General features: G+C 42.3%; 2 protein-coding genes across 3 annotated transcripts; both read left to right on the top strand.

Moving 5' to 3' along the window:
• The first annotated feature begins 1,324 nt into the window (after positions 1–1,324).
• On the top strand, positions 1,325–24,210 carry lrpap1 (low density lipoprotein receptor-related protein associated protein 1). Of its 2 annotated transcripts, none has more exons than XM_073047902.1 (8): positions 1,325–1,489; positions 7,599–7,743; positions 9,172–9,299; positions 10,795–10,915; positions 14,207–14,362; positions 15,605–15,687; positions 16,419–16,595; positions 23,339–24,210. In XM_073047902.1, the coding sequence occupies exons 1-8, from the start codon at positions 1,325–1,327 to the stop codon at positions 23,405–23,407; spliced, it is 1,044 nt and encodes a 347-aa protein (XP_072904003.1). In that variant the 3' UTR covers positions 23,408–24,210. The 2 variants fall into 2 exon arrangements, with proteins under 2 accessions (XP_072904003.1, XP_072904004.1); XM_073047903.1 differs by lacking the exon at positions 1,325–1,489 and adding an exon at positions 4,883–5,088.
• A 688-nt stretch (positions 24,211–24,898) lies between these two features.
• LOC140728800 (profilin-3-like) lies at positions 24,899–25,336 on the top strand. The gene has a single exon (XM_073047756.1). It carries the CDS (start codon positions 24,899–24,901, stop codon positions 25,334–25,336), a length of 438 nt encoding a protein of 145 aa, XP_072903857.1.
• Positions 25,337–26,220: the final 884 nt, after the last annotated feature.

Here is a 26,220-nt window from a genome sequence, read left to right on the forward strand (position 1 = left end):
AAACACCAGCAGGCACAATGGGCAATAATTAAGTAGTTATTAATGGACCTTTTTATTATGGAGTCATAAAGTTCTACCACCCAAAATAATATCATTTGGCCCACTGACTTAAATGCTACACTAATTATATATTATGCTCTCCACATTCCCATCGACTCCTCCAAGATCTATATGTATGAGGATATACTGTGGTTAGGCTGCATTTGGGAGTGTTATGTGCAGTTGTGGTTCTCCATTACGAGGGATGTGGAGGCTTTGAAGAGATTTACCAGGACGCTGCTTGGGTTAGAGAGCCCTGTATTAGCTATAAAGAAAAGTTGGACAGACTTGAGTTGTTTTAAGACCATGAGGTATTTAGGATGTAGGAGCAGAATTATGCCATTCCACAATTGAGACTGCTCTTGATGGCTGATTTATTAACCCACTCAACCCATTCTCTCCATAACCTTTAACACAAATCGATTGTTTTAAATTACTTGCCCTCCGTAGCCAACTGTGGCAATAAATTCCACAGATTCACCACCTTTTTCTTTGGAGTCTTGCAGAGTGGGGCACCTGATAGAAATTTACAAAATTGTGAAGGGCATAGAGAGGGTAGACAGCCGAATCTTTATCCTGGGCTGGGACAGTCAAACACTAGAGAGCATTTGTTTAAGACCATAAGACATTGAAGCAGAATTAGGCCATTCGACCCTTCGAGGTGTGCGGGACTAAGATTTTTCCACAGAGAGTGATTGGTGCATGGAATGCAGTGCCAGGATTTCTAGTGGAAGTAGACAGTTAGATAGACAGAGGAATATATAGAGAACGAACAGATATGGATAATTCAAACACAAGGAAATCTGCAGATGCTGGAAATTCAAGCAACACACACAAAATGCTGGTGGAACACAACAGGCCAAGCAGCATCTATAGGAAGAAGCACTGTCGACGTTTCGGGCCAAGACCCTTCGTCAGGACGATATGGATCATTTGTTGCAGTCAAATGGGATTAGTTTAACTTGGCATCATCGTCAGCACAAATGAAGGGTCTGTTCCTATGCTGTATTGTTCTATGTTACAGTAGATAATTAATCTTACTGGTGCTGCCCATTGCGCGATGTGGTAACCCCAGGGCTGAAGATGAATCTCCAAGGAACACTGGTCAAAATAGATGTTGGAGGTACAATGTCCACCCTCACCTCTTGGTGTCGCTGTTTGACAGCGCAAGACGCTATGGGAACTGTAGTTCCTTGGATAGCCCAGCAAGCTTTTCGATCATCGGACGCATGCGTATTGTTTTGGGGTGCCGGTTGCCGTGGTGACGGACAGGGAGAGGGGAGCGATGGCGGTGACTTTGCTGCGGTGGGTGCTGTTGGCAGGCGGATTAATGGTGGTCCGGCCGCAGGCGGCCGAGAAATATTCTCGGTACAAGAACGAGGAGGCAGTCGCGACGGGGAACGAATTTAGAATCGCCAAACTCAACCAGGTTTGGGACAAGGCGCAGCGGGTGAGTGAGGGCCGGGGGTGGGTGTGCAGGGTGGAGGTAAGGGGTGATTGAGGGCCGGGGGTGAAAGGCAGGCCATAGGCTTGGAGTGTATGGGGGAGGGGTGAGTGCAGTCTTGGGGGGGGGGGGTTGGGTGATGTAGGGCTATGAGGGGATGAGGAAAGGTCAGAGTTGGCTGGGTGGGGGAGGAATGAGGGCACTCAGGGCTGGAAGAGGGAGGCTTGCTGGGGTGAATGAGGATGGTATAAGGGGAGAAATGAGTGATGTGAGAGGGAAGAGAGTGTCTGATGTACTTAGGACTGTTTCCTCCTACATTGCCCAAATGAATTTAACCACTGACCCTCTGTGAGTTTCTTTAATTCTGAGTGTTTCCTCTGCGTCAGCAACTTGTGACTAAATCTGCGAAGTCTGCAGGAATAGGTCTACTCAAAGTGATCAAAGTTCAGTATTTCACACTGTTTTCACTGGAAGTGGGGGATTGGACCCTGCTGTTGGCTGTCATTCCTGGGTGAGTTTGACAGCTTCTGTATTACTGATTTATGGAGCCAGTGAAGTTCAGAATCACTGAATTAAATCATGAAACGTGTTGTTTCGTGTGAGCAGTTCAGTGCAGGTGTAACAAATTTACTGTAGTTACAATATTAAAAAAAGTAGTGCGAAAGAGGACTGGAGAGGTTTTATTTATTTGGAGATAGTGTGGAATAGGCTCTTCAAGCCACACCACCAGCAACCCCCGATTTAACCCTAGCCTGATCACAGGACAATTTACATTAACCTACTAACCTAGCTGTATATTTTTGGACTGTGGGAGGAAACTGGAGCACCCAGGGGAAACCCAAACATTTCACCAGGAGAATGTACTAACCCCTTACACAGGACACTGGGATTGAACCCTGAATGCCAGTACCCCAAGCTGTAATAGCATTGTGCTTACTGCTACCCTACCATGGTGTTGTGTTCACATGCATAATGAAAATTGTTTTAAAACTTGTTCTGTATTTTTTGACTCATCTCGGAGCATCCGCAATATATTCACAAAGGAGACCCTGCACATGTGTTCAGGGCCACCAGTAAACCCTTTTAGAACCAGCACAAATGCAATTCAGAAAGAAAAACAGATGTCTACAGTATTAGCAGTACAGAAATCAAAATAATACTTCTCCACTAAACCAGCTGATATGCAGAATGTCAACAAACTTCATGCAGCCTTTCCCACTCTCTAGACTCTAAACTCTTACTCGATATACTCCTTAACTCTCTCGACATACTTGTCTGCTTTCTCCAGCTTGTAGCATTAGCACCAATTTTGACTTAGTCAAGGACAAAGCTCGCTCCTCTCTAAATCTAACTTGCAAAGGAATTGACCCTTTTTTATCCTTCAAAAGCTCTTACACTAGTACTTTTCCATTGCTGAATGGTACCAGCTGCCCCCCAACTTTATCTCTTATGACCTCTAGCCCAGACAAACATGTTTTCACTATTAGCCACTATTATGGCTGCAGACTTGAATTCCCTTGAATTTCTCACAACGTTTAGTGGACTGGTTCTCTTGTACTTTTTCAAAACAATCCCATTCCAAGCTAACACCATTTTGTCCTACAGACTTCCATTTATTTTAGCATGTACCAAGAAGGAATCACATTTAACTCTTTCCTTATAATATGTTCATGAGCCATTCAGAAATCTGATGACAGTGGGGAAGAAGCTGTTCCTAGAACATAGGATGTAGGTCTTGTGTCTCCTGTACCTCCTCCTTGATGGTAGTGATAAGGAGGCAGCTTGTCCCAGATGGTGAGGACCCTTGATAATAGATGCTGCCTTCTTGGGGTACTGCCTTTTGAAGATGTCTTTGTTGTTCAGGAGGCTTGTGACCATGATGGAAATCCACTCCCTCTGCTCCCCCTCTAATCTCTGCTGCCTTCCTACTCTTCACCTATCACTTTCCAGAAACATCGACTGTTTACTCTTTACCATAGATGCTGCCTAACTGCTGAGTTCCTCCAGCATTTTGTGTGTATCACTTTGGATTTCCAGCATCCACAGATTTTCTTGTGATTATGATTTACTACTCCACTGCGGTCACTTCAAAGGATGCCTACCCTGAAGAAATTTACATCTTCCCTTCAACGGGGTTTCAGTGAAACCCTCTCTCACTGATTCCCTTGTGTGATCTCTGCTGCCCTCCAACTCTTCAATCATGTGCTCTTCACCTATCACCATCCAACCAGCCTCTTTCCCCTCTTCCCCCCCACCCCCCACCATTTAATTCTGGCATCTATCCCCCTTTCCTCTCAGTCCTGAAGAAGGGTCTCAGCCCAAAATATTGACTGTTAACTCTTTTCCATAGATGCTGCCTGACCTGTTGAGTTCCTCCAGCGTTTTAAGTGTGGATTGGGATATGTTGTTTTCTGGCAAAGTTGTACTTGGTTATTGGGAAGCCTTCAAAAGTGAAATTGAGAGTGCAAAGTTTGTATGTTTCAGTCAGAATTAAAAACCAGGATAAAAGGTTTTAAGAACCTTGGTTTTTGGGAGATATTGAGGCCCTGGTTGAGAAAAAGGTGGTGCCCAACAGGTATAGGCAGACAGGAACAGATGAGGTACTTGAGTATAAGAAATGCAAGAACGCACTTAAGAAGGACATCAGGAAGGCTAAAAGAAGCTGAGGTTGCTCTAGCAGACAAGGTGAAGGAGAATCCTAAAGGCTTCTATAGATATATAAAGAGCAAAAGGATTGCAAAGGACAAAATTGGTCCTCTGGAAGATCAAAGTGATAATCTGTGCATGGAGCTGAAAGAGATGGTAGAGACCTTAAATGGATTTTTTGCCTCTGTATTTACTTGGGTGACGGACACCGAGTCTGTAGATGTGAGGCAATGCAGCAGTGACGTTATGGACCCTATAAAGACTACAGAGGAGGAGGTGTTTGCTTTCTTGATGCAAATTAGGGTGGATAAATCGCCAGACCCTATGGGAGGCTAGTGCAAAAATTGTAGGGGCCCTAGCAGAAATATTTAAAATATCCCTAGCCATGGCTGAGGTGCTGGAATATTGGAGGGTGACTAATATTCCATTGTTTAAGGAAGTCTGTAAGGATAAGGCGGTATAGTATGGGCTGGCGAGCCTGACGTCAGTAGTGTGTCATTCATTGGTAGGTTTTGTAAAGAACCGGATATTCGGATAAACAGGAACTGATTAGGAATAGTCAACGTGGCTTTGTGCGTGGTAGGTCACGTCTAACCAATCTTATAGAGTTTTTCAAGGAAGTTACTAGGAAAGTCGATGAAGGCAAGGCAGTGGATATTGTCTACATGGTCTTTAGCAAGGCCTTTGACAAGGTCCCTCTTGGGAGGTTAGTCAAGAAGATTTAGTCACTTGGCATTCAAGAAGAACGCTGGCTGGTGGCATAGTGGCATCAGCGTTGGACTTCGGGGCAAGAGGTCCTCAGTTTGAATCCAGCCAGCTCCCTTGCACACTCTCCATCTGTGCCTGGGTTGAGTGTCAAGCTAGTAACTCGACCTTGTAAAGAAAAACCTGGAGACGGAAGGGCTCCGCCAGGTTTCAGATGCCCAAGACACGCCATATGATGTGCAATCACCAAAAAGGTCAGTGCAAAAAGCTTGTCATGAGGGCGCCCTGATGACTCCACTAGGAGTTAAGGACACACACACACACACACACACACACACACACACACACACACACACTCTCACTCACTCACTCACTCTCCCTCTCCCTCCCCCTCTCCCCTCTCCCCCTCTCCCTCTCCCCCTCTCCCTCTCCCCCTCTCCCTCTCCCCCTCTCCCCCTCTCCCTCTCCCTCTCCCCCTCTCCCTCTCCCCCTCTCCCTCTCCCTCTCCCCCTCCCCCTCCCCCTCCCCCTCCCCCTCTCCCCCTCCCCCTCTCCCCCTCCCCCTCTCCCCCTCCCTCCTCTCTCCCCTCCCCCTCTCCCCCTCTCCCCCTCCCCCTCTCCCTCTCTCTCTCCATTAGATGAGACAGTGGCTTTGTGGATGAAGCCAGAGAGTGGTTGTAGATGGTTGCCTCTCTGAGTGGAGGCCTGTGTGCTGCAGGGATCCGTCCCGGGTCTGTTGTTTGTCATCTGTATCAGTGATCTGGATGATGATGTGCGTTACACCCTGGTTTAAGGCCATGCTTTATTTTATTAATATGGTCATGGGTGTTTTATTTTCCTTAGATTTTCTCAAAATGCAGTAAATGTTCTTTTAGTTACATTATACAATCGAGTATTTAATAATATTAATTATTTCATTATATAATATATTATATTAAATATATATAATGGTCCCTTTATTTTGTGATATTTAGTATTGTTGTGTTTGTTGTGGTTTAAAATAGTTTGTCAATACAATTTCAATTTAAATTTATACTGGTGTGAGTTAAATTATTGCTTCCTGTGAACAGTAAATTTGCATGGGTGTATCAGTGATCATACAGGTAAGAGCCCTACCTTCCCTTTGAAAGACATTCAAATTGTTATGTTTTGTGCTTACCTGAATCATATTTACTCTAGCTATGTTTATTTATTGGAAATTACTTTTTCGTTATTATTTCCCATGCATTGTTGAGTTATATTGCTATTAGCTTGTATTCACAGAAATAGCTAACTCATTACGAGCTTACAATGAGAGGGTTACATGTGACAAACTGGAGCAGCAAATCTGAGGATGACTCCAAGATTGAGGGTGTAGTGAACAGCGAGGAAGACTATCAAAACTTGCATTGAGATCCTGACCAGCTGGAAAAATGGCAGATAGGATTTAATGAAGACAAACGTGAGGTTTTGCACTTTGGATAGATCTTAAATGTTGAGCGTTAGGGCATTGAGGAGTGTAGTAGAACAAAGGAATCTAGGAATACTAGTCCGTAATTGCTTGAAAGTGTCATCACAGGTAGATAGGGTCGTGAAGAAAATTTTACATGGATGCTCCCAGCACTTGAGTTATAGGAAAAAGTTGAATCGGTTAGGAATTTATTTCGCTAAAAAGTAGAAAATTGAGAGGCGATTTGATAGAGGTATACAAAATTATGAGGGGCATAGACAGGGTCATTGCAAGTAAGCTCTTTCCACTGAGGTTGAGTGGTACTAGAGATTATGGGTTCAAGGTGATAGATGAAATGTTTAAGGGGTACATAAAAGGGAATTTCTTCACTCAGTGTGTGGAGCAAGCTTCTGGTGGAAGTGGTGGATGCGGCATCGATTTGGATGCGACAGGTATGGACGGCTGTGATCTGGGTATAAATTGATGAGACTAGGCATGTTTATGGTTCAGCACAGACTAGATGGGCTGAACAACCTGTTTCCGTGCTGTAGTGTTCTATAACTGAGGTTAACCCAGGTCCTTAATTTTTTTGTAGTATTTATTATTAACTAGAGTCTTGCTTTGTTTAGCATTACTGGTATAATTTACCTGGTAGCTTGACGTTGTTCTGCTTGACTGCAAACTTAGTAGGGTTTTCTCTTAACTACAGTTTGTCTTTAGCTTTTGATTGGTTGTCCTGTGGATTAATGTGCAACACTCTGTATGTCATTATACCTTGTGACATTTGCAGTACATGAAATTTTTGGCTGTGCTTGGCCCTCAGAATTCAGTCTTAGTTCCCAGAGTGTTTTCCCTTTGCTGCTGTTGGAATCTGATGTTTTTGATACGAGGTTCTTTTGGATGTCAAGAATGAAGCATAAAACCTGTTACTTGAAGATCGTTTTATCAAGTACTAGGAGAACAAAGGAATTGAAAATGGAGAGTAGCAAGATTCTAATAGTGATGTCAAGAAAGAATGAAAAGGGAAAAGAAAAGGTGGCAAGTCAATGTGCTCTTCTGAAACCATTGATAACAGACATTCCGTTCATATTTGTAGATGGGAGTTAACCTATCAAGATATCCGCTGTTCAAGTAATGTAATATCCAAGAAACTTTCAGAATAATACCAAGAACAGTAACTGCTGGAAAACACACTGAACAATTGCATATAGTGTACATAGGTATTAATATAAAATACCAGCTGGCAAACTACTGAGAAAGTAACAGCTATACAGTTTAATCCAACATTGCTTTGGAACCACTTTACAACAATCATGTTCCCCTTTTCTTTCTGCAGCTCCAGTTATCTCCAGTAAAAATGGCTGAGCTTCACAGTGACTTGAAGATCCAGGAGAAAGATGAACTGCACTGGAAGAAGTTAAAGGTCGAGGGTCTCGATGAGGATGGTGAGAAGGAAGCAAGGCTGCGTCAAAACCTTAATGGTAATCCCTTGACATTCGTTTTGGTTTCAAACCTCCCACGTCCATGGCCATCAAAGTATTTTGCATGGGTTTGCTCTGAAGCGAAAAGGAACTTTGCATGGGTTTACTCTGAAGCAAAAAGGAATATTTGCATTTTGCACAATCTTTGTATGCCCAAAATGCTTTTCAGCCAGTAAAAGGTTGTCACTGATGTACTGAAAGAGATACATTAACCAGTTTTTGCACTGTTCTTTGAGGGATGAATATCAGTCAGGACACTGACAATATCCCCCTGACTCTTGTGATTCTGTGCATTTATCTGAATGGGCAGAGGGGTAGGTCAGTATGATTACTCCTCTGCAACATAGAATAGTACCGCACAGGACAGTCACTTTGGCCTACTACATGTTAGTGGTTAGCATGATGCAGTTTCAGCTCAGGGCGAGAGAGTTCAGAATTAAATACCGGTGTACAGTATTTGTACGGAGCTTATACATTCTCCCCGTGTCAGGGTGGGTTTCCTCCAGGTGGTTCGGTTTCCTTTCACAATCCACAATTGGTTAATTGGTCTTTGTAAATTGTCCTGTGATTAGGCTGGGTTAAATAGGCTGGATGCTGGGTGGCGCAGCTCATTGGGCCAGAAGGATCCGTGCTGTATCACTTTTTAAAAAAATGTAATATCCTGCCTTAGCATCTTGACTAAAGGAAGCAAGCATGCCATATACCGTTTTACAGCTTTTTCAACCTGTGCAGCCACTTTTAGGGAGCCACATTCCTGGACCCCAAAATGACTTTGTTCATCAATGATGGCAAAGATTGGAAGATGGGACACCTAACAATATAGCGCAATGTCAGTACTTGCTGGATTTTTCTGCTGCAGAGGGAGACTGGAACAATATCCATGGACTAATTGTTGCCACAGGCATTGAGCTTCTTCTAAGGGTCTGGTCAATAAATTATCATTTATTTCATTGCTGTTTGAATTTTGTTGTGTACAGATTGGCTACCATGTATTTGGAACAAGGAACTTTGGGTCTCTAAACATTGTAAAAATTTCAGCATTCAAGCACATTGGTTATGTGTTAACTATTTTATTCTGTTCACTTTACCTCTGTATCAACCTTGCGTGCAGTTTTTTGCCCTCACTTGTACTCATACATGAGGAATGCTGCCACTTTTGCCAGTCTTGACCTGTTGATACAAGATGTAGTTAAATCTAAAGCTCAGGCAGCTGCTTAGTTTGGGGCAGTCATTAACTGCCATCCACTCCACTGAACCCATATCCTACTGCTGAATAAAACTTTGGGCACTGGCAATCATCTTGAAGCTGTATCCTTGTGAATGGGGTAAACATTTTCCTGTTCAGGGCACAACTAATTTAGCTTACAGTTTATCACATAAAGTATTATAGTTTGATGAGTAACCTCTGCCATTATGTTTTCCTTGCAGTCATCCTCACAAAGTACAAACTTGATGGGCGAAAGGATCCCAAGCCTTCAGAATCAAATTACATCAGAGAATCAGATTCTAAAAATGATGTATTTGATGATCCAAAACTAGAGAAGTTATGGAATAAGGTTGGTATTAAGTTTTCTGAAATAAAAATAGAGCAATATTGATTTAAATTATTAATCACAATTACTGAGGTTGTCATCATTTATCTGAAGGAGGTCTACACATTATTACAAAAGAACAAACCCAGCCAGCTATCGGGCTACCCCTCTGATCAGCATAATGAATGATGTGTTATTGAAGTAAATCCAGATTGATATCCTTTGCAGAAGGTGGTGATTGAGGGGCAAATGAGTTATTGTTAATCACCAGGATGATCCATTTGGCTTAACTGGTCTAGGATTTTGAACAAATTTTTTGTCTCTGTGTGTCCAAATGGATTTAGAAGGAACTTAAGTGTAGTGTGACCTGGCAGGTAGTTTGAGTGTAATCTTAAGCTACATTCAAAACATTACAGTGGATGTAATCTTAACCTCCAGTGCAGTCAGTATATAGTTTACACGTGTAGGTTTTCCCCCACGTTATTTGGTTTCCTCCCACATCCCAAAGACCTGCTGTTTGATTTTTGTAAATATACACTCATGATTAGGAGGATGGTTGAGAATTAGGCCAGAGTTGATGGGCTTGAGAGGAAATGAATCACAAAAAATGAAACTGAGAATGCTTTTGAGAACTGGTAAAGTGTTAGTGGGCCAAATGGCCTTGAGTCATAGAGGAAGTATGAGTATGTGTTGTAATCGCCCTTGTCAATACTGGAATGTCTAATTAGCAAATAACCTTTGGAGAATCTTCTACACCAACGTGCCTTCCAAGCTCCTAAAAACATCTAAACTGTTTGCCTGAGCTATTCATTCTGTAGTGCATGCCACATTACCATCAATCCTTGAATAGCAGATTTCTATTTGATTCCTTGAATACTTACCTAGTTTTGGTCTTCATATAAATGGAAGTATGTTCTCTCTGTTAACCTTTCATAATTTTTTTAAAACAGTCACATCACATTTAGCCTCATTGTTCAACCTTTTTCACATCCCTGCCTGGTTCTATTGCAACAATAAAATGTTAAGTCATATAGAGGGAGGCCAGTCTACCATGTCCATGCTTCCTGTCTGGTACCTATCTATATTCATCCTACTTTCTAGCTGCGTCCTGCTGCTGCTTCCCAATCTGAAATAGCAACCATCTCCCTGAGCTCCTCCAGCAATTTATTTCCTTTCTCCAGAAATGAGTTTTAATTTCTCAGTCACAACTGACCATGACAGAAGATGGTGCAGTGTCTAAGAGGGATCAAGCTAGTGATGTTCTGTCTTCTTCCCTCTTCCTTTCCATTCTGATGAGTGATTCTTGGCCCGAAATGCAAACTGTTTATTCCCCTTCGTAGATGCTACCTGATCTCCTGAGTTCCTCTAGCATTTTGTGTGTTTTAGTTGTGTACACTTAAAAAGCTGATGGGGAGTAAACCTAACATGAGCTTAAAAGTGAAATCTCTCAAGAATGAACATTTTGTAGATAAATTCCACGGAGTGCAAGTTCACTCTTAACTCTTAGACTTCTTGATAGGCAACAACATCTGGAAAGTTTAATGATGAAGAAGTTGAAAAACTGCGGCGTGAATTTCTCCATCACCAGGACAAGATTGAGGAGTATCACATCCTGAGAGAGGCTGTCAGCAGGAGTGAAGGTACAGCAATGAAAACCTTTTTCAACTGTTTAGTTATAAGTATAGTCAGGGTCACTCAGCAAGTAGTAATCCTGGCTAACTGTAATAAATAAGTAGTGCAAAAAGAGAAGAAAAAAATGTAATGAGGTAGTGTTTATGGGTTCAATGTCCATTCAGAAATCTGATGGCAGAGGGAAAGAAGCTGTTCCTGAATCGTTGAGTTTGTGCCTTCAGGTTCCTATACCTCCTCCCCAATGGTAGCATTGAGAACAGGTCATATTCTGGGTATCTCAACACTATGACTACTTTGCACTAAAATGGATATTTTTTGTTCTAATTGTGTTAATTCCTGTATAAACTGACATTTTTCTCATGAATTTTGTCTCTCTTATGCTATGTTACAGTGATATTGCTGCAAGTAATTGTTTTCATTTTACTTGGTTCAGTTCAATTGACCAAGGCACTTGGAGACTTGATTTTTCCAGGATTAACTGACCTTTTCTGCCCATTACCTTAAGATATCTGGAGTTTAGTTTTGATGTGAGATTTAATATTCAAATATTAGTGCAAAAAACAAGGCAAACCAAGAGTAGTTTTAAAATAGAGCAAGATTTTTTTTATACAGTGGGAGACATAGACACAGATTTAGTAGGAGAAATTTAACGAAGTGTTTCAGTAACCAAAAGCATTACACACAGTGGTACGAAAATAATGTCTATTGAAGTCAATAAAAGGTTACCACATACATGAAGAAATGAGCTGAACATATGAACAAAAATATTAAAGGACCAGGAAATAATGCAAAAATAGCATTTAAGTAAACACAAGGAAATCTGCAGATGCTGGAAATTCAAGCAACACACACAAAATGCTGATGGAACGCAGCAGGCCAGGCAGCATCTATAAAGAGAAGCGCTGTCGACGTTTCGGGCCAAGACCCTTCGTCAGGACTAACTGAAAGGAAAGATAGTAAGAGATTTGAAAGAAGGGGGGGGAATGCAAAATGATAGAAGATCGGAGGGGGTGGGGTGAAGCTGAGAGCTGGAAAGGTGATTGGCAAAAGGGATACAGAGCTAGAGAAGGGAAAGGATCATGGGACAGGAGGCCTAGGGAGAAAGAAAGGGAGAGGGGAGCACCAGAGGGAGATGGAGAACAGGCAGAGTGATGGGCAGAGAGAGAGAAAAAAAGGGGAGGGGGGGAAAAAAACTAATTATATCAGGGATGGGGTAAGAAGGGGAGGAGGGGCATTAACGGAAGTTAGAGTAGTCAATGTTCATGCCATCAGGTTGGAGGCTACCCAGATGGTATATGAGGTGTTGTTCCTCCAACCTGAGTTTGGATTCATTTTGACAGTAGAGGAGGCCATGGATAGACATATCAGAATGGGAATGGGACGTGGAATTAAAATGTGTGGCCACAGGGAGATCCTGCTTTCTCTGGCGGTCAGAGCGTAGGTGTTCAGCGAAACAGTCTCCCAGTCTGCATCGGGTCTCACCAATATATAAAAGGCCACACCGGGAGCACCAGATGCAGTATACCACACCAGCTGACTCACAGGTGAAATGTCGCCTCACCTGGAAGGTCTGTCTGGGGCCCTGAATGGTGGTGAGGGAGGAAGTGTAAGGACAGGTGTAGCACTTGTTCCGTTTACAAGGATAAGTGCCAGGAGGGAGATCGGTGGGAAGGGATGGGAGGGGAACGAATGGACAAAGGAGTCGCGTAGGGAGCAATCCCTGCGGAAAGCAGAAGGGGGGGGGGAGATGTGCTTGGTAGTGGGATCCCATTGGGGATGGTGGAAGTTAGGAAAATTGTTCATTGGACCCGGAGGCTGGTGGGGTGGTAGGTGAGGATAAGGGGAATCCTATTCCGAGTGGAGTGGCGGGCGGATGGGGTGAGGGCAGATGTGCGGGAAATGGGAGAGATGGATTTGAGAGCAGAGTTGATGGTGGAAGAAGGGAAGCCCCTTTGTTTAAAAAAGGAAGACATCTCCTTCGTCCTGGAATGAAAAGCCACATCCTGAAAACAGATGCGGTGGAGACAGAGGAATTACGAGACGGGGATAGCATTTTTGTAAGAGACAGGGTGGGAAGAGGAATAGTCCAGGTAGCTGTGAGAGTCTATAGGCTTATAGTAGATATCAGTAGATAAGCCGTCTCCAGAGATGGAGACAGAAAGATCAAGAAAGGGGAGGGAGGTGTCGGAAATGGACCAGGTAAATTTGAGGGCAGGGTGAAAGTTAGAGGTAAAGTTAATGGAGTCAACAAGCTCAGCAAGCGTGCAGGAGGCAGCGCCAATGCAGTCGTCGATGTAGTGAAGGAAAAGAGGGGGACAGATACCCGTATAGGCTTGGAACATGGACAGTTCCACAAAGCCAACAAAAAGGCGGGCATAGCTGGGACCCATACGGGTGCCCGTGGCTACAGCTTTGGTTTATAGGGAGAAGCCAAAGGAGAAATTATTGAGAGTAAGAACTAATTCTGCTAGACGGAGGAGAGTGGTGGTAGAGGGGAATTGGTTAGGTCTGGAATCCATAAAGAAACGGAGAGCTTTGAGACCTTCCTGGTGGGGGATGGAGGTATATAGGGACTGGACGTCCAAGTAAGTATGTTGCTTTGGCAAATTTTACACTAGTTAGTACTACATAGTGTGTATCTTGTATATGCTCACGGAAATAGAACATAGCACAAGACATAGCAGTCCCTTTAGCCCTTGATATTGTTCCGACCTTTTAAAGATCTAAGATCAATCTAACTCTTCCCTTCCACATAGCCCTCCATTTTTTCTTTCATCCATTTACTTATCTTAAGATTTTCTTGTGTCCCTAATGTATCTGCCTCTACCAACACGGCTACAGCAAGTTCAACACACCCACCACTCAATGTGTAATGTTAAAAAAGCTACCTCTGAATCCTTCAGAACTTTCCTCCATTTACCTTTAAAATTATGCTTCTGTGGCGACCCACTTCCTAGCGCATTTGAACTGGCTCACAAATAGCCAGCGCGCCGGCATAAAGGCCAGTCCCAAAAGGGCGCCAGGTCTGCTTCACCAACAAAGGGAAAAGCCCGCGCGGGACTGTGAATACGTGCCCCCTACAGCATCCGCGCGCGGGACAGGACTGTGAATACGTGCCCCCTACAGCATCCGCGCCCGGGGAGGGCGGGATCAGGGAGGCTTTAAAGCGAGGCCGCGAAGTTCGAATAAAATCTTTTTTAACTGCAGTTTACCGACTCCATGTCGTTATTACAGCGCTGCGTGTAGCACACCGCTACACTTCCATGATTTATTTGTAAGTAAAGTGAGTTTTTGTGCAGATATACGTGAGAATGTGATCAGCCCTTTGGAATCCCATATGAAGGAAGATTTACTACACACCAAGCATGCAGAGTTAAAGAATAAGCACCGTAATGTCCAAGAAAGTTTCCAGCGTCTGCGCAAACTCATCCACCAAGGCTACGATGGGGATAGCGGTAAGATACCTCCATTAGGTTTTGATCTCCCCTGTTCCTATTTGCTTGCTTCCATTGTTTCAGCCACTGATTTTTTTCTTGGAAATGAAAACTCCAGATGCAGGAAATCTAAAATAAAAGTAAAGTTTAAATATTTAAATTGTCGAGAACCAGTCAAATTTAATATCACTTATATTTGTTGTTTTGCAGTAGCATCTGGACTGATTCCACAACTTACAGGCTCACTTTCAAATCATGTTCCCAGTTTTATTTATTTATGTTTACTTGCACTGGTTGTCATCTTTTGTTTATGTATAGCTTTTCACAAATTCTAATGTATTTCTTTATTTTCCTGTAAATGCCTGCAAGAAAATTAATTTCAAGGTATTTATGGTGACATATGAATTCTTTGATAATAAATTTAACTTGACTTTGGGGACATAAAATTGCTATAAATTACAAAAGTACTGCAAAACAACAAGGTGGTGCTTATGGACTAAAAGAAAATGGTAGTGTTTATGGAAAGAAACTGTTCTGAATCATTGAGAGTGGATCTTTGGGCTCCTATACCTCCTCCCCAATAATAGCAATAAGAAGAGAGTATGTCTCAGATGGTTGAGGGTCTTTAGTGATGGATGCCATTTTCTTGAGGCATAGCCTTTTGAAGTTCTGCCCACAATGGGACTGGGGACATCAGGATTTATTAGCAGATGCTGCTGTGCTTTTTCTCTTTCCCACATTCACATTTTATAGTGAAAGGGATGAAATAATGAGCATTCTAGGAAAAGTGTCATCTCTTTGAAAATTTGTTTCAATAAGAACATATATACAGAAAGATGCTGGGAAAGGGCCAGCAACATCATGAAGGATCCCACCCATTCCATTCTTGGACTGTTTGTCCCACTCCCATCAAGGAGGAGGCTACATCATATCCACAACAGGACCACCAAACTCAAAATCTGTTTTCCCCGAACAATAAGGCTGATCAACACCTCCACTCACCTTATCATTTCCTGTCAGAGTCACCTTATGTACAGATACTCCTGTGCCTAGTGTCACTTTGTAGACATACAATCAATCTATGTCTACTATAAGCTATTTTATGTATTTATATCTATTGTGATTTTTTTTTGTTTTGTTATCGTGTTCTTTATCTTATTTTTTTGTGCTACCTTAGATCCAGAGTAACAATTATTTTTTTCTCCTTTACACTTGTGTACTGAAAATGGCATTAAGCAATCTTGAATTTACTTTTTTATTCAGAGTTTTCTGAGCCGAGAGTACTTGAGCTATGGGATATGGCAAAGCAGTCAAATTTCTCAGATGATGAGCTGGATTCCATTAAGGTAAACCAACCTGTGGGGGAAGACACAAGAGACTGCATCTGCTAGGATCTGCAGCAATAAACAAGCTGCTGAAGGAACTCAGCAGGTTGGGCAGTATCTGTGGAGACAGTATCAGATTGTGACCCTGCATCAGGGTTGAGAGAGTAAAAGCCAGATTAAAGACTTAAGGGCAAAGGGCTGGCAAGTGATAGAAGGATTCATCTGAGAAGGAGTTGATTGGCAGATGGAGATAGTGGAGCAGGAAGGGTAGAGACAGCAAGAGAGACTGGGAGGTGATAAGTAGAGGCAAAAGGATACAATTGATGAAATGACAAGCTGTCCGAAGCATTGATTATTTATTCCTGTATAGATGCTGCCTGACCTGGTGAGTTCCTCCAGCATCTTGTGTGCATCACACAAGATTTACAGCATTTGTAGGATCTCTTGCTTTCTCTTAAAGCCTCCCTCACTGAATACCGGATTCGCGAATGATGGTACCCCGAAAACTAGGCCTCAATCTCCAGTCAGCCCACACTGCTTCCCTTCAAATACCCCATGTCACCTTGCCTAACCCCTAACTGCTCTGTCTGTCCCTAATGCTATCCCCATGAACTGGGAGAAAAGAAACAAAATCTAACTAAATCTGAGCCATGACTTCGACGGAAACCACCGTTTGGTGCCATCTTGAATTTGATAGCTGGTCTGAAACAACAGTATCTTTAACATTTCCTTAAAAATCTGATCAATTCTAGGAGGAGCTGAAACATTTTGAGACAAAGATTGAGAAGCACCAACATTATCAGGAGCAGCTGGACTTATCCCACCAAAAGCTTAAACATGTGGAATCTATTGGGGACAAGGAACATTTGTCTAGAAACAAAGAAAAGTATAAAATGCTGACAGAGAAGACTAAAGAACTCGGATACAAGGTAAATGAGTCCCCTCCATGTCAATAATTAATTCTTTATTTGTGATGCCAATCACTTCCTGTGCTGTGAAATGGAGCATACTTCAGGTTAGTGAAGAATGCCTTCGGCACACTGGTGTTCATCAGTTGGGACATTGGTTGTAGTCATTGGGACGTTATGTTGCAGTTGTACATTAGTGAAGCTGCATTTGGAATGTTATGTTATGTTTTGGTCACCCTGCTATAGAAGAATTGCCATTAAACTGCCAGGAACTATGGTGGGAGGTTGAGCAGGTTGGGACTTTATTCATTAGAGCATAGGAGCATGATAGTCTTTTAGAGTATAAAATTACAAGCTACACAGTGAATGCACATAGTATTTTTGCTAAGATTGAAAAATCAAGAAGTAGAGGGCATCGGTTTCAGGTGAAAGGGGAAAGGTTTACTAGGATCTTGAGGTGCAACTATGTCATCCAGACTGTGGTGAATATATGGAATGTGCTGCCAAGAAAATGCTGGAGGCAGGTATATTAACATTTAAATGGTACTTGGATGGATACATGGATAGGAAAGGTTTCAAGGGGTGCGGACCAGACGTGAGCAAATGGGACTAGCTTAGATAAGAATCTTGGTTGGCAATTACAAGTTGGGCTGAAGGGCCTGTTTCTGTTTTGTATGTCTCTAAGTTGAAGTGAAGAGTGATTTAGAGAATTTGCAGGTGATGACATTTCCACATACATCTAAACTCTGGAAATATGATGGTTTGGGATCTGACTTGGTTTTCTTCCCTGTTCTCCCTTTGACAGAGCCACTTATTGTATTACGTGCAATAGTGCAGAAAATATGTCATCCAGATTCTGGAGAATGCTAGATTATTGGGAAGAGTATTTTGTCTTTATAAGCTACAGATGTGGGAGATGTGGTTGAAGTATCCAAGGCAAGTTGTTTCAGTATGATTCATGTTGGAACCCACTACAGCTGAGGCTCACTGCCTCTAAGAGGGGAATAGAGTTTAAATTTGTGGCCATGAGATTATCAGAAAGGTAGTTTTGCCCTGAATTGTATTAGACTTCTTAAATATTATCGTTCATTTCTGGCTGCTGCATTATGGGAAGGATATAGAAGCTTTAGAAAGTATCTTGTCTGGATTAGAGTACATGTTTTACGAGGATAGGTTGAGCAAGCTAGGGCTTTTCTTTAAAGCAAAGGAGGATGCGAAGTGACTTGATAGGAGGTTTATAAGATAGGCATAAATAGAGTAGATGGCCATAGATTTTCTCCTAGGGCAGAAATAGCCAATACAAAGAGGCAAGACTTTGAGGTGTTTGCCAGAAAGTATAGTGGGATGTCAGAGGCAGGTTTTTTTTACAGAGTGGTAGGTGAGTGAAATGCACTACCAGGAGTGGTGATAGAGGCAGATAATTAGGGGCATTTTTAAAAGACTCTTGGGTATCAGAATCAGGTTTCTATAGGTTGAGATTATATTGACTGATTGCATCACAGCCTGGTATGGAAATACCAATGCCCTTGAATAGAAAATCCTACAAAAAGTAGTGGATACGGCCTAGTCCATCATGGGTAAAGCACTCCCCATCATTGAGCACGTCTACACGGAGCGTTGTCACAGGAAAGCAGCATTCTTCATCAGAGGACCCACCACCCAGTTCGTGCTCTCTTCTCACTGCTGCCACCAGAAAAAAAAGTACAGGAGCCTCAGGACTCTCACCACCAGGCTCAGGAACAGTATTACTCCTCAACAATCAGTCTCTGAATCAAAGAAGATAACTTCATTCAATACCATAAGACATAGGAACAGAATAAGCCATTTGGCCCATCAAGTTCTGATCTGCCATTCAATCATGACTGATACTTTTTTTCCCTCAGCCCCACTCCCTGGCCTTCTCCCCATAACCTTTGATGACATGGACAATCAAGAACCTAGCAATCTCGTTTAGAAAATAGTTTGCACACTTATTTCTTCTACCAAAGTGCATGACCGTGCATTTTCCGACATTGTATTTAATTTGCCACTTTCTTGCCTGTTCTCCTAATCTAAGTCTTTCTGCAGCCTTCCTGTTTCCTCAAAACTACCTACCCCTCCACCAATCTTCATATAATCTGCAAACTTGGCAACAAAACCATCAATTCCATCAACTAAATCATTGATATACAGCATAAAAAGAAGGGGTCCCAACATCGACATCTGTCACTGGCAGCCAACCAGAAAAGGATCCTTTTATTTCCCCTCACTACCTCCTACCAATCAGCCAATGCCCTAACCTTGACAGTAACTTTCCTGTAATACATAGAAACATAGAAAACCTACAGCACAATACAGACCCTTCGGCCCACAAAGCTGTGCTGAACATGACCTTACCTTAGAAATTATCTAGAGTTACCCATAGTCCTCTATTTTTCTGAGCTCCATGTGCCTGCCCAGGATCTCTTAAAAGACCCTATCGTATCTGCGTTTAAAAAAAACTTACCCCTGACATCTCCTTTGTACCTACTTCCAAGCACCTTAAAACTGTGTTGTCTTGTGCTAGCCATTTCAGCCTTGGGAAAAAGCCTCTGACTATCCACACAATCAATGCCACTCATCATCTTATACACCTCTATCAGGTCACCTCTCATCCTCCATCGCTCCAAGGAGAAAAGGCCGAGTTCACTCAATCTGTTCTCATAAGGCATGCTTCCCAATCCAGGCAACATCCTTGTAAATCTCCCTTTCTATGGTTTCCACATCCTTCCTATAGTGAGGCGACCAGAACTGAGCACTGTACTCCAAGTGGGGTCTGACCAGGGTCCTGTATAGCTGCAACGTTTCCTCTTGGCTCCTGAACTCAATCCCACGATTGATGAAGGCCAATGCACTGTGTGCTTTCTTAACCACAGAGTCAACCTGCGCAGCAGCTTTGAGTGTCCTATGGCTCGGAGCCCAAGATCCCTCTGATCCTCCATACTGCCAAGAGTCTTGCCATTAATACTATATTCTGTCATCATATTTGACCTACCAAAATGAACCATCTCACACTTATCTGGGTTGAACTCCATCTGCCACTTCTCAGCCCAGTTTTGCATCCTATCAATGTCCCGCTGTAACCTCTGACAGCCCTCCACACTATCCACAATACCTCCAACCTTTGTGTCATCAGCAAACTTACTAACCCATCCCTCCACTTCCTCATCCAGATCATTTATAAAAATCACAAAGAGTAGGGGTCCCAGAACTGATCCCTGAGGCACTACACTAGTCACCGACCTCCATGCAGAATATGACCCGTCTACAACCACTCTTTGCCTTCTGTGGGCAAGCCAGTTCTGGATCCACAAAGCATTGCCCTCTTGGATCCTATGCCTCCTTATTTTCTCAATAAACCTTGCATGGGTACCTTATCAAATGCCTTGCTAAAATCCATATACACTACATCTACTGCTCTACCTTCATCAATGTGTTTAGTCACATCCTCAAAAAATTCAGTCAGGCTTGTAAGGCATGACCTGCCTTTCACAAAGTTAGCTGACTATTTCTCATCATATTATGCCTCTCCAAATGTTCATAAATCCTGCCTCTCAGGATCTTCTCCATCAATGTACCAACCACTGAAGTAAGACTCACTGGTCTATAATTTCCTGGGCTATCCCTACTCCTTTTCTTGAATAATGGAACAACATCCGCAACCCTCCAATCCTCCGGAACCTCTCCTGTCCCCATTGATGCTCTTAACTTGGTAAGCAGTCTCGTGTGGAATCTCATCAAAGGCCTTCAGAAAATACAGCTGCATTTCCTTTATCTTTCCTACTTGTAATCTCTTCAAAGAATTCCAACAGGTTCGTCAGGCAGGATTTTCCCTTAAGGAAACCATGCTGACTTTGTCCTATCTTATCCTGTGTCAACTCCACTTGTCCCTTCACTGAAATATTCCCATGGATTCATTTTCAGCTATTGTTCATCTCCGGTTCTAGATATTTATTGCTTATTTATTTATTATTATTATGTATTTTTTATTTGCAAAGTTTGTTATTTCTTACACACTGGTTGCACTCAGTTGGTGCAGTCTGTCATTTTCTATTATGGTTATTGGATTTATTGAGTATGCCCACAATAAAATGAATCTCAAGGTTGTATATGATGACATATATGTACTTTGATAATAAATTTACTTTGAAATGTGAGGTTTAATATCACTGGCTTATGTTGTGACATTTGGTGTGTAGGCACATGGATGGTAGAAATTTGAAGGGCTGTGTAGGAGGGAAGGGTTAGATTGATCTTAGAGTAGGTTAAAGGGGCAGCAGAAAGTTGTGGGCCAAAGGGCTTGTAACTGTGTAGTTTTCTCTCTGTTCGTTGATCCATGAAAACAGAGTCTGCTGGCTGGCATGTGGATGGAAGTCAGGGAGGTCAACACAAGATGTGTTCAACCTCTGACTCATTCCTTTAGTTGCTGTGCTGTTAACTTTCTCATTAATGGTGATCTGCAGAATGTTATAGTGGATGGACAATATGTGTTGGACAACCCTGTAGGAGAGGGTCACTACCTGTCACGTGTGACATAATGCACTTTCTTTTGTGCATTTCTTACATTTCCTAACCAACAGACTGAAGTGTTTTCACTACCGTAACAGACAAAATGTTGCGGTCTTACCTGCAAGTGATGTTGATAAGCAGGTTATCTTGTTTTGTTTTCAAGGCTAAAGGATGTGGATTGTTTAAATTTCAGCTGTTGAAAGAGCTCAGTTGGGCAGCACCTGCATAGAGAGCAACAGTTAATGCTTGGATTGATGGCCTTACTTCATGTGTCATCCACCTGAAATGTTAACCCTGCTTCTATTTCCAGTCTGAACAGAGCTATTGAGTTTCCACTGCATTTTCTGATTAATCTTCAGCATGTGTAATGGGATTACTTCTCAGCTCTTCCTTGACATAGTGCCACGTGTTCTTTCAGTCCACTTGTGAGAAGTAGGACTTTCATTTAATGCCAGCACCTGAGTTTAAATTCAATTAACTAAATAAATCCATAATATTAATAATAAACATGAGATTTTGCAAATGGTGAAAATCCAGAGCAATGCTCAAAATGCTGGATGACTTCAGGCAGTATCTATGGAAATGAACAAACAGTTGAGGCTTTGGGCTGAGGCCCTTCTTCAGGACTAGAAAGGAAGGGGGAAGATGCCAAAATTAAAAGGTGGAGGGAGGGGAAGCGGATGAGTTGGAAAGTGATCGGTGAAGCCAGGTGGGTCGGAAAGGTAAAGGACTGGAGAGGATCGACTTGATAAAGGAGAGTGAAGCAAAGATTAAAGGAAATGAGGAGGGGCACCAAGTGTAGGTGATAGGCAGGTGAGGAGAAGAGGTACGAGGCAAGAGTGGGAAATGGAAGAATCGGGGGGGATGGGAAATAATAACTGGAAGGAGAAATTGATGTTCATGCTGTTAGGTTAGAGTGTACCTAGATGGAATATGAGGTCTTGTTCCTCCACCCTAAGAGTGGACTGCCATCTTGGAATGGGGATAGGAATTAGAATGGCTGGCAACCAGGAAATTCCACTTTTTGCGGATGGAGCAGCTAACCTCAGTAATGTTATGATCTGGAAACCCCCCCCCCCCCAAAGCACTCGAAGGTGAAGTGGTTAGATACCTGAAGGAACATAATTTGTTGAGCTATGAGGAAACGGCATGGGAATGTGGCAGATTGGGATTTAGTATGTACTTGATGGGCAGAATGACCTCCTTCTGTACCAGAACAGTTCAGGGATCCTATAACATAAGCTCCATGCAATAATATTGGTCTAACAAGGAAGTGGAAAATGATCTCTGTTCAGAATCAGGTTTATCACTGACATACACTCAGTGGCTAATTTACTCGGTAACTCCAGCACCTAATGAAGTAGTCATTGAGTATATTCATGGTCTTCTGCTGCCCATCCACTTCAAGGGTCGACGTGCGTGCACTCAGAGATGCTTATCTGCACACCACTGTTGTAATCTTAGTATTTGAGTTACTGTCGCCTTCATATCAGCTTGAAGCACTGGCCATTCTCCTCTGACCTTTTTCATTAACAAGGCAAATTCGCCCACAGAACTGCCGCTCAGATGCTTTTGTTTTTCGAGCCATTCTCTATAAATTCTAGAGGCTGTTGTGTGTGAAAATCCTAGGAGATCAGCAGATACTCAAACCACCCAGTCTGGCACCAACAATCATTCCACGGTCAAAGTCACTTAGATCACATTATTTCCCCATTCCGATGTTTGGTCTGAACAACTGAACCTCTTGACCATGTCTGTGTGCTGAGTTGTTGCCACATGACTGGCTGACTAGATATTTGCATTATTAAGCAAATGTACTGGTGTTTAGTACTGAGTGTATGTCATGAAATGTGTTGTTTTGCAATACATAAAAATACTATGAAGTTACAATAAGGAATATTAAAAATGTAAGTGGTGCAAATAGAGAGCAAAATTGTAAGGTTAAGTGTTGATGGACCATTCAGGAATCTGATGCTGATCAGTATGTTCATCTTCTTATCTTGGCTTATCATGCCACAAATCCAGAAACTGCCTTCTGTATTTTGGCTTGTAATTGAATCCCTTCCCCTTTAAATGACTTTTTGTGGTTTCAAATCTGTACTTGTGTTTTGCCCAAATCGGTGGTATTGAAAAACAACCAGGGAAAATCTTATTAATAAGCAGTAGTGATATTTTAGCCCTTGTCAATCAGTACACTATTTACTGAATATAATCACACTTGCACTGTCTTGTTTTAGGTAAAAAAGCATATGCAAGATCTTCTGGCTAGACTCTCAAGGGGAGGTCTGAACCACAATGAGTTATGACTCTTCTGTCACCCAACAACCTGTCATATAACCAGGTACAGTTGGAACACTGGAGCTGAGATAGGTACCAAGTATTCTTTAATGATTGGTTCTATCAACACTCAAAATATTTCTATAATAATTCTCCCTTTTTTTCTACATGTAATTGGAGCTATTGAAATGGAACCCAGTAGTACAGTGGATTGTCAATGATGAACTGCAAGTTGCTGATAAAAATGCTGTACAAAAACTGTATAATCAAATGTGCCATCTCTTAATCAAAATCATTGTAAAGTTAAACTTACTGTATATTGATTTTTGTAGATTGCTGACTTTTCTACTTTCAGTCAGTAATTAAGTCTGAGTTAATGAATGCTCAACTCCACTTTGTCTCAGTAATTGAACTGGGGAACTGAAACACAAGTTATTCAGGTGATGCACCTTCTAAATTGCAACTTGTCCATGACAGGGAATTGTTTCCCAAAGGGTGCACAGTGTTGATGGTGATGTGGCATCATTCGTTTCTCTTAACAACCTCCTCTGAACTATGAGCTTTCACTGAAACTCTGACCAAGGCCATTCTTTCACATAGTTCCTAAAGAATTTACCTTCTGTCCTCATGCCACTCCTTCTAAATTGGTATACATGAGGGACCCTTGGTCATGATCCTGGTAGCGTATGGTTCAATCTCCACCTAATATCATAGATCATCCTGATCTCTTTTGAATGTGCAGATTTGTACCCAAGCATAATAGATCTTCCTTCATTCGCTAACTTTTTTTCTATAACTTCAGTGCTATTAAACTGTTCAAGTTTCAATCTTAGATGATGTCCTGTTTACTCTCGTTTAAAGTTTGAAAAGCCGCTCCTAACCATTTCTCACTGCCTTTCATTTCTCATTCATCTTTCCTCTTCCACCATTTCTTAGGATATTCCAACTAGTGAAAGACTCTCAAGATAGATCCTTGGGGCACCACAGAAGTAATGTAATGAAGGTGTGAAGAGAGATCACTGAAATTACTGCAGCTACAATTAGGTAGCCAAATATGAGCCATATAATGGAAAGAGGACTCAAATGTATTAAACTGCAGCTTTACTCCAAGATCCACTTCCAAGGCCATAAAAATCTTCTACACATGCACCATTGCAGAGCACCATCATTTGTTCCTGTGCCTCCCATTTAAAGTCGTCCTCCTCTCACTTCAATGCACTAACTCTCCCTATCTCTAAGTTTCCCAATCTCCAAGAGAATTCCATAGATGTGGGTAATTGGCAGCTTTCCTGATTCCTAATTTCAGGAAGTGCAAACATGATGGAATAGCTAAAAGGAGGGGAAAAAAGATGAAAGATAAATTACTCTGAGCTTGGGAAAGCCTCCCAGCTGAGTACTTGTGTTGTAAAGGCAATGTCATAAAGGCTTGCATGACATCAGTGATTTCCCTCTGCTGAGTCTTGGTCGAGTGCTTCATTTCACGGCCCTCCGGGTGTCCAAGCACACTGTTCCTTTTGTCGATGACAAATAGTACACCAATGTTGGACTGGAAAAAATATGTTACAGATGTTCTACAAGACAGCACCATTGCAGACATTGCTATAGTTGGATGCACTCCCAAGAACAAAACCATCTGGGCGTGCAGAAGCGATGGTGTTTTAGGCCAGATTACAGCTCAGGAAGTTGAAGTGATCATCGACAAAGACCGAAAGTCTATCCTCCAAAATGGCATAACTATTGGCGGGAAGAAGTATTCCATCATCCGAGACAACATGCTTTTGGAAGAGGATCCCTCGATGGATGTCAGAACTCTGGGTGATGAGGGAAAGAGCATTTGTATTGGGAAATCTTCCAAAGCTTTGATGTTTCTGATGGGCCAGAAGGGAGTTCATGGTGGAGTCATCAACAAGAAGCTGCATGACATGGTGGACTTTCTAAATAGAACTGGCAACATCTGAGTATAAAATAAAGCTAATGTGCCCTGTAAGTTTGTGAAGCGCATATTTCTTGCTGTGTTATTAGACTGGAAAATTGTTCATGTCTTTGTGTTTTGAGAGATTTCATTACGCAAATTCAATGGGGCTTTGGTTTATAACAAATACCCCACCAATGCTGAGGCTTGAAGCTTCAGAAAGGCTCAGCTGCATTCATGTTGACTGCATTTCCTTGAAGTGGGATGTGATCTAACCAGGGCTTTCAGTAGTTACGCTATTGCTTCTACCCTCTTCCTCCACTCTTCTGCATATAAAGATCAGCTTTCTCATTAAGGGTAGATGAAGTGAGAAGCTGGGAAGTGATAGGCAGAAGAGGCAAGGGGCTGAAAAAGGAATCTGATAGAAGGTGGACCATGAGAGAAAGAGGAGTCAGTACACCAGAGGGAGGTGATGGGCAGGTAAGAAGGAAACCGGACTGGGAAATGGCAAAAGAGTGGAGAAGGGAGGAGAAATTACTGGAAGTTAGAGAAATTGGTGCTCATGCTATTAGGTTGGAGGCCACCCAGATGGAATGAGATGTTGCTCCTCCAACCTGAGCTGTAATCATATTAAAGGGTGGACCAGGCTCGAAAGGCTCGACTGTCTGCCAGTACACACAGTGTACTGGAGATTCAATGGCAGCATTTTGTGTGTGCATCTGCAGAATCTCATGTCTGTGGTCTGTCTACCATTGCTTCTTTTTTCTTATATTGTCCTTGCGTCTTGAATGAGCTTAGCAGCTAAAGGCTGACAATTTGATACAGTGGAAAACATGATTGGCATTAAATGCAAAACAAAATTGACAATTAAAAGAAAATGTTGGTTGGAAAGAGAAAAAATACTCCAAAGGCAAATTAGTCTCAGCCAAG

Source organism: Hemitrygon akajei, chromosome 6 (assembly GCF_048418815.1).
Source record: "Hemitrygon akajei chromosome 6, sHemAka1.3, whole genome shotgun sequence".
Taxonomy (NCBI): Eukaryota; Metazoa; Chordata; class Chondrichthyes; order Myliobatiformes; family Dasyatidae; genus Hemitrygon; species Hemitrygon akajei.